At 42.0% G+C, this 9,816-nt stretch overlaps 1 protein-coding gene across 1 annotated transcript; it reads left to right on the forward strand.

The window, feature by feature from the left end:
* Positions 1-6,993: 6,993 nt before the first annotated feature.
* Positions 6,994-9,549, forward strand: LOC142340399 (uncharacterized). The gene is made up of 2 exons (XM_075390976.1): positions 6,994-7,870; positions 7,919-9,549. The coding sequence occupies exons 1-2, from the start codon at positions 6,994-6,996 to the stop codon at positions 9,547-9,549; spliced, it is 2,508 nt and encodes an 835-aa protein (XP_075247091.1).
* Positions 9,550-9,816: the final 267 nt, after the last annotated feature.

Below are 9,816 nucleotides of genomic sequence, written 5' to 3' on the forward strand. Positions count from 1 at the left end.
CTCTATGGGCAAATTTGAACTATCGTAATCGTGACTTATCTCTCGATTATTTAGCTCGAGAAATCGCTGTTTATTATTGATCAGATTTTTCATTCTCAATTTAGATTCATAAATGAGTGCAGACGTCATTTTACTGCTTCAATTGGTAGATAGTTGAGACGAGATTAAGGTTGGTCGAAACGGTGGTGGATGAACGGGGTCGGAATGTTATGTGACCACGCATCTTAGAGAGCCTCCTTATTGGTGCACCTAAGTTCCCATTGCAAAACAAAAGACCTTGTATATTTTAAAACGTCTGGCCCCATTTTTGCATACAAAAAGGAATTGTTTTAAAAACGATGTCAGGCGGTAGCGTCACACGGGTGGTGATCAGAGATTGCTAAGATAGAGGGTTATATTTTGAATAGATGAATGCTCAGCAGCAAACCGAAAACTAAAAAATCTTGATGAGATCTTAAAATTATTGTTAGAAGAAAAACGCGAGGATGAGTAAGAAGGAGAATCAACTTTTTTGAAAAGAGATTAGCAAGACTAGTCAAAATTTGTCAAAAATGTTAGCCTAACGAAATCTCGCTAAAGCATCTCAAGATATCTGAATAATTACCGGAAATTGAGATCTTCTACGTCTCAGCAAGCTGTATCAGTTTTGCCATGATCTGAATACCCGGGCCAAAGTTTCACCCCTAATCCACCACTGATTAGAGGTGATTAGGGTGTAATGCGTGTTCCACTCCTGTTTATAGGGGAACAGTGTAATTTTAAAAAAGGTACACTGTATTTACACTCTTTTGTCCACTCTTCTTACACTCTCTGCAATGAGTGTAATTTAGGATGGACTGATAAAAAATTACACTCTTTCACAATTACTAAAATAACCAATCTGAAACAGCCATTGGTTATTAGAAAAATAACCAATGGTTGATGCAGACAATGAAGTAACGTGTTCGACAGGGGAAGATGGCGGATCAATCCTCACTACCTCTTCCACCTTTATTTTTTAAAATTACACTCTTATAATTACACTATTCCACCCTTAATTAAGCGGAGAAATGGCAGTGTAATTTTTTCATTTATACACTCTTTACACTCTTTTCCCCATTATTTTTGGGAAAATCCTCGGCCCGGGTAGCGTGAGCTTTTAATACAAAATTTAAAAATTCTCAAAGAAATTCACAAACCCAACAAGTAGAATAATGGCAGCATAGATAGACGCCACCAACTGGGCAACTGGAACAAACAGTGTTTCCTCTCTGCAGCTCAATCAAGCCAACTCAAAAAAGTGCAAAAATTGTGTAGAAGAATTTGGCGATAAAACTTGTCTTCCGACTGAGACGTATCACCACCGTTACTGCGTACGAAATGCGCTGAATGATCTGAAATTTTGTAATAAATTTGCTAAACTTGAATTATTATAGTACATTTAGCATATTATGTGAGGTCTTCTAGCTGATTTTTGGACAGTTATCCTACAAAGCTTCGGCTTACTAATAAGTAAAGTTCTAAAGCCGAAAATTTGGGAAATTCGGTACATTTATGCGCATTTGTTACAAAATTTCTCGAACAGGGTTGTTACAATAATTAGCCTAGTGGCGCAATTAGCAATAAAAACAATTGCATCAAAAACTACCTATCCATTTAGTTGAATGCCACAAGTTGACTGTCTTCACGTTTTTACGGAAGATTTTGATTAATCAGACACTGTCAAAACAGCAATCAGTTTTTTCTCAGTCAACCTAAATGCCAACTTTATGATTGATTTAACCTGTAAGTTTTCAAAAACTTTGTCGCACAGTGGAAATTTTTGGGAATGCGAGCGGACATGAAGAGAAAGCTAAAGTTTTATCATTATTAGCTGATGTCTGGATCGTCCGAGCTTTCCAGAGTAAGATTTAAACGAAATTGAGAACACATTTTGATCATGGATTGCTATTGTCATCCTTGTCACCCCATTATCACTAATAACCGTCGCATTGGGTCTGATCATAGCATTAGTTTGAGCAAGGATCGACCTGGATTTGTTTCAATGCAAATGAACCAACGTGAACATTTAGTGCCCCAACGTTGATTGCAACTTAAAAATGCTAATATTGCCTGGTTTTAAGTTTCAGAGTTGGCTAGCTCAGCTTGACAAGTGTGCGTGTAAACGGTCCGTAACCGTTTAGCCCCCCAATCCTTCCCCTTGTTATTTAGTTCAAATTTGTTGAGTTCATATTCATAATCGCTGTAAAAGTCATATCTTTAACTTTGATTTTTCATGACTTTCAATGCCAAACCTTTTTACTCATTATCATACATGAGTTTCATCGTGCCACACTTAACTTTGATAGTAAATGCGGGTATAAACCACACCTTTGTAAGCTATTATTTAACAAGCATACAAGCTTATAGAATAACATACAGCAAAATAAACTCTTGAAAACCAGTCGTTGTCTCTGAAAGCGGATCAGACTAAAGAAAAGATAACAAATTTTGGCGCAACCTAGGTTTTAAAACCGAACCATCGACTCACAATACAGAGACAACTTAAAATTTCTGACTTGTAGTTTTTCACTAACACCTTAAAAAATCCCACCACCTAGCTGAATTAAACGTGCTATAGATTTTTTCCATCTGATATTTTAGCATTTCAAATTTCTAGGCTGTCAGGCTTTCTAAGTAAGTTACAGTTCGATGACCTTCCCCCTGCATCGTTCATTGCACTCCGAACATTATGATGCAATCCGCTCAATGCAGTTCTCTAGTCCATGCGGCTAGAGGTCCCACATTTGCTAATAAGATTGACTGGGGCCTGAGCGGGTGCGGCTGTGCGTTCTCTTTCGAACCAACGCATAGGCTGACGACGGGGATAGTCGAACATATACATAGGTAGCAAAGCCTGATCTATCTCAGATTATAGCACGTTCTAGTTCAGCTAAAACTCTCTGACCCTAAGTCTAGCGAAAGAGCATTTAAAATTTCAGGGTTTGATTAAGCCCTTCTTACATTCAAACAGATACTCTAGCTGATTCTGATTTACAGTTTTGCACCTGCTGACACGCAAGTGCAAAAGTTTTTGTTTCTAGGCACAAAACTTTCTAAAAGGTAAAACAGTATCCTCCCCAGGTTAGGGTGTTTCTTTGCGACCGTGATCAGACAAAAACCTCCCCAAGCGCAAAGCGTGCATAATATAATTTAATAAAAAAACAGCATTCAAGCAAGATTTGGTAAAAGATAAGACAACCAAACCATTAACAGCTGTCCACAACAGCAGTATAAATAGCATTCAAGTTATTTTTAGATACAAAAAAAACAATTAATAAGCGTTCAAACAACATTTTAAGTGCTAACTAAAAGTGCAGTGACTCATAACACTCATAGTGCAATAATTGTTTTTTGTGAATGTCATCGTGCAACCATAAACAAAGTAACCATTAACCAATGAAAAAAGCCAGAACCATGTCAAGCAAAACCAAAACAAAGTCAACCTCCAAGGCTCAACTCATGCAACTCTTGAAGTTCAAAGTCATTGAGTGGAAAGCAGCACAAGACCTACTCGACGAACAAATGCAACAAATAGAAGCAGCAACAGACCTCCAAGAGCTCGTTGACGAACTTCGACAGCAAAAAGCGGAGCTTGATCGCATGTGTTACGAACTCATAGAACAGCAGTTGACACAAGAAGAGTTCGACACTGTTGCTGCAGAGTCTGCACGGAGAAATTGCAAATGGCTGAGAACCAAACAAAAAGTCAGATTGCTTCATGGGTCAAACCATCAAAAGTTCATCTCTTCCGACACCTCCTCGGAAGAGCCCAACAAAATACGCAGCAAGGTGGTTGTTTCAGGAAGCAGACGTAAACAACCAAGCGGAATGAGACGTAAAACGCTAATGCAAAATGCAGGTGAAAACGCTGAGAGCTGGGATGAGGTGTTCAGTTCTGATGACCATGATGGTGTACCGTTCAAAAACAGTCATCGTGATCTTCAAAAAGAAAGAACAAGTGTAGGAAAATACAATGCTCAGCAACAGAAACCAAAAGAGAACAGTGCGATACAGGAGCATCACAGCTTCAGTGAAGGTGCGAAACAGGTTCAGAGTTGCCCGATTGTTGATGTGAATGTTCTAAATCAAGGTTTTGCTACCCTCAATATTTCTAATGATCAACCATCAGACACTGTGTACTGGAATTCCGGTACAGCAACCGGATTTCAACATCAGGCAATGCCTGACAATTTCACTCAAACTTTTGCAGACAATCACTATCCGCGGGATCAGCAGCAGTCACGTCATTTGCTCGGTAGTCAAATGGATCACTCATTCCCAGAGACAAACAAAATGATGAACGCTCCCAACGGAGAGTCCAACCGTCACTTCAATTTCATGCCACAACAATTTTCTGAGCAACAGTTCCAACAACGACCCCACAGTTCTGAATGGACCAACCTTCAAGTGATGATGAATGCGTTCAGTCTACCAAAGATTAGTCTTGACCATTTCTCAGACGATCCTTTGATGTGGCATCAATGGTACAGCTTTTTCAAGTCAACCATTCACGACAATCCAGCTCTTTCAACTGTTCAGAAAATGACATACTTGCAAAACTCGGTAACTCACAAAGCAAAAGACTTCATCTGTGGATACTCATACAACGGAGACTTCTATGAGGAGGCCCTTCAGGAGCTTATCAGAAAGTTTGGAAAGCCGCAGCATGTTGTGAGTGCGTACCTCACACAACTTGAACAATGGCCTAGGACCAGAATGGATGATCCCAGCAGCTTTGTAAGTTTTGCGTCCTTCCTCAGACGTTTGGTACAGACCTTTCGACTTCACCATTTTGAATCGGACCCGAAGGCTTCTGCGGTAGTTAAAGTAGCCAGGGAGAAGTTGACAACACCAATGACGATTCGCTGGAATCAACATGTAAGGAGCATGAGAATAGAGCAGCCAAATCTGGCTGACTTTGCAGATTGGATAAGCACATATGCAGAGGCTTGCGAGGATGTCTCTCCACAAAGACCACAAAGAACAGACCGGGTTGAACGGCCTTTCCAAGGCCAGAAACACTCCAACATAGTTCTTCAAGCCAGCTCAAATTGTCAACTATGCTCTGGGGATCACAACCTTGGTCGCTGCAAAGAATACCTGAGCAAGTCTGTTGCTGACCGCAAGCAATTGGTGAGGCATCACAACTTGTGTGTCAATTGCTTGAAGAGACATGAGGGTGGATTTTGTAAATCAAAGATTCGATGTCTTGTAGACAGATGCAATGGGTTTCATCATTCAACTCTCCATCGAGACGACTTCAGGACTTTGCAGAGAAATGATTTCCCAGCAACGAGTAAAGGGGGATTTCAATCCAGGAACAACCCGGTGCAGTCAAACTACGGTAGAAACTTCAGCCATACAACCTCTCAGCTTTCGTCAACAACCAGTAACACCCCAAATACCAACAACAGAAGGGGATACAATCAAAACAGTTTCATTCCTCGTAATCCAAGCTATGGAAACAACAACTCGCATCAAACTGCCAATCAGCAGCACATCAATCCCCAGCAAACTAAGGACAGAAGTAACACTCACTTTCAATCAGTGACTAGCAACGAACTGAATGATGATTCATCAAAACTTCCACGGGTGCAAAACCACACATGTAGCAGAAATCGGGAACCCACATGGGTCAGAGATTTTATTCAACTACAGGCAATACCAGTCACGCTCTTCTACAAAGACTTCAACATAGAGACCTATGCACTTTTGGACAGTGGAAGTGATAATACACAGATCACACAAAACATTGCTGATGCTCTTCGGATTAGAGTACCCAAAGATATAGAACTTCCTCTAGCTTTGCTACATGGGGAGCACACAGTGACAACAGCTGATGTCATGATTGGAATTGGTTCACTTCACAGCTCAAAACCGGTGACAAGTCTTCCTGTGTACGCAACCTCCATTGAGCAGTTCCAGATGCCAATTGTCCCCGCAGAAATATTGAATAGACTTTGTAGAGACCATGATCATTTGGCAGAAATCAACTTCCCACAAATTCGTGACAACAAAATTGGAATACTCATAGGGGCAGATGCTTTTCTGGCTACTGTTCCAAGACAATTCACTACCGGCAAACCAGGAACACCCTACGGAGTCAACACACTGTTAGGATGGACTTTGACAGGCCCTGTGCCACAAGAGTACTTTCAACCAAACCATAAAGGAAGCAGCAACCACAACATCACTCTTTTCAACCATCTCAAGCGAGGTAGTGACGACCCGGACGAAAATCTTCTACATCTTTTTTGGACCTTTGAAGGTGTCATCTTTAGTCAGGGTTCTACGAAGGGACACAATGAAGAAGGCCAGAAGGCAATAAAGACTTTGGCAGAGACCACACATCACAACGGGGAAAGATATGAGATTGGACTCCCTTGGCGAGAAAACTTCACGCTACCCAACAACTACTTCATGGCAAGGGATCAGTGGCACACCCTGCAGAAGCGATTAGAGAGAGACAACCAACTGAAACAGAGATATATGACCACTATCTTTGATGATATGGATAAGGGATACATAGCAGCTGTTACGAACCAGGATGCAAAGAACATTTGGTACCTACCGCATCATCCCGTCATCAACAAGCAAAAACCAGACAAGATAAGACGAGCGACAAATGCAGCCTCAAAATACAAAGGGTTTTCTTTGAACGATGTACTGCTAACGGGACCGGACCTTTTGTGCAATCTACATGGACTTCTTCTACGGTTTCGTCAGTACAAGGTTGCAGTAACAGCGGACATAGAGGCTATGTTCATGCAAGTTGGAATCAGAGAAGAAGACCAAGATGCTCTCCGTTTTTTGTGGAGCGACAATGGTCAGGAGAGGACATCCAAATACCAACGACTCATTTTTGGAGCAACGTGTTCTCCTGCCTGCGCAATTTTTGTTCTGCAAAAGTGCGCCAACGATAACAGACAATAACACCCAAAAATCTTTGACTCAATCACAAAACAATTCTACATGGATGACTTCATTCAAACATTCTCAACAGAGGAAGAGGCAGCAAATACAGCGACTGAGCTGAAACATGTTCTCAAAACAGGGGGATTCAACCTCACCAAGTTTCTCAGCAATAACCCTGCTGTGCTGGAAAAGATTCCAGAGGAAGACAGAATTGGAGTTCTAAAGTTACAAAGGATACTTGGTCAAACATGGAACCCTGAATCCGATCAACTTCTTTTTGCGAAACCCAAACTGAGCTATGAAAGCGAGAATATCACACAGAGAAAGCTTCTCTCAATGGCTGCTTCTTTGTTTGATCCCATTGGAATAATCTCGCCTTTTGCAATTCGACTGAGATGCATCTTGCAAAAAGTCGTCAAACAAGGACACAATTGGGACCAGCTGCTATCAAAGGAACATTACGACGAAATTCAGCAATGGATGGAAGACTTCGAGAATATGCCTTCAATTCAAATCCCCAGATGTTTAGTTCCCAACGTCGATGGAACTCACGAGTTGCACACCTTCACAGACGCTTCACTTTCAGCAGTATCAGCAGTGGTGTACCTGAGGACAATCTCCGCTGACGGCTCAAAAGCTACCCACTACGTCATCAGCAAGTCCAAGGTGGCACCAATCAAACAGATGAGCATTCCCAAATTGGAGCTCGAAGCAGCTACACTGGGAGCAGAACTAGCAGGCTTCTGTGAGACCGAGATGACAATAGATGTGAAGAGCAAAAAATTTTGGACCGACAGCACAGCAGTACTCAGCTGGATCAAATCAAAGGATCGACAGAAGATGTACATCGCAAATAGGCTCAACAAAATTGCTGAGAACTCAAACAAAGACGACTGGCGACACGTACCAGGAAAAATGAACCCGGCTGATCATGGTACCAGAGGTCTAGCTCCATGAGATCTTCAAAAATTGTGGATAACAGCACCTTCTTTCCTGATCAAACCTGAGAGCGAGTGGACATTCTCCGGTGACAAAACAGCTCAAACATACGCCACTCAAGTTGATGTCAAGAACAGTGAAAAACCGTTGGTAGATCCAAACAGATTTTCAAATTGGCCTAGACTCCTTGGCACACTTAGAACAGTGTTTCGAGCAGTGCGCGTACTGAAGAGGTTGATCAAACGCGACATACCTTGCGACTTGGACGAATTGGCGGCTGACGAAAACAAGGCTCGGAGCTTTCTCTTGAGGATATCTCAGTCCACACACTTCAAGGACACAGTTTCTCGACTTCAAAGTGGACTACCCCTAAACAAGAAGGACAAACTATTACCATATACACCCTTTCTGGATAGCGACGGACTACTCAGGGTTGAGGGACGAATTCAAAAATCTGGATTGCCTTTTCAGAGCAAACATTGGGTGATACTCCACAGCAAGTGCAGAGTTGCCAAACTGCTTATTGAGAAAGCACATCACGACTGCGGGCATCATGGAATTGAACATGTTCGTGCACATATCCAAGCAACGTTCATGATAGTTGGAATCCGCAGAGCTCTAAGAACTTTAGGAAAGTACTGCTTCATCTGCAGACGCTGGCGAGCAGACAATGTCAGACCGAAGATGGCTCCTCTACCAAAATTTCGCTTTCCGGAGCACTCCAAACTCTACCCATTTGTGAATACTGGAATGGACATGTTCGGTCCCTTTCACATTGAAAAATCCAGAACCCAGACAGAACTCAATTATGTCTGCATGTTTACATGCTTGGTCACACGAGCAGTACACTTGGAAGTTTGTGAGGACCTCTCTACTGACTGTCTACTAATGGCTATTCGACGTTTTGTATCCAGACAAGAATACCCTGATGTCATTTTTTCGGACAACGGGAAAAACTTTGTTGGAGCTAACCAGGCAATGAAACTCAATTTTCAGGAAAACTACAAACCAGACAACAATTACATACGTCTCCAGCTGGCCCAACAGAACATCCAGTGGACGTTCAACCCACCTCTGGCACCGCATCTCGGAGGGGTTTGGGAACGACTTATCCAGTCGGCTAAACGAAGCCTACTTGTTGTCCTCGGAAGCCGCCGACTAAACTTTTCAGTCTTCCATACAGTCGTAGCGGAGGCAGAAGGAATTCTTAATTCACGCCCACTGACGCATGTTGGGAGCACTTTGACTGACGAGGAACCATTAACACCGAATCATTTCCTGATGAGAAGACGACACTTCTGCCTAAAACCTCTGGCAAACAACAGAACCCGGTTTTCAATTAAAGACTTCAAGGAGTCACAGACCCTTTTGGACCACTATTGGTCTCGTCTTCTCAAAGAATTTGTACCGGAACTTAACAGACGGACAAAATGGCAGCAGGCCAACGCTGAGCTCAAGGAAGACGATGTTGTTTGGCTCTACAAAGATTTTACACCCCGAGGAATTTGGCCCATTGGTCGGATCGTCAAAGCACATGTGAGTAGAGATGGAGTGGCAAGAAGCTTCGACATCAAGACCAGTACTGGCATGGTGCAACGTCCCGCAGTGAGATTGGGCAAGGTGTTTGAAACTGACAATGATTCTTCTTCTTCGTTGGCCGCGGAGGGTGAATGAATACTCCTTCAATGATGTCAAATTGATGCATAAAACTCACTTAAGCGGAAACTATTGAGGCAGTAAATTTGAATTTCTGATGTCAATTATTTTGTTCTTTTCTGATAAATTTATTTGCTAAGTTTTGTTGTTGCTTGCCGGAGTGTAAACGGTCCGTAACCGTTTAGCCCCCCAATCCTTCCCCTTGTTATTTAGTTCAAAGTTGTTGAGTTCATATTCATAATCGCTGTAAAAGTCATATCTTTAACTTTGATTTTTCATGACTTT

Source organism: Convolutriloba macropyga, chromosome 5 (genome assembly GCF_964194025.1).
Source record: "Convolutriloba macropyga chromosome 5, txConMacr16.3, whole genome shotgun sequence".
Lineage (NCBI taxonomy): Eukaryota > Metazoa > Xenacoelomorpha > Acoela > Convolutidae > Convolutriloba > Convolutriloba macropyga.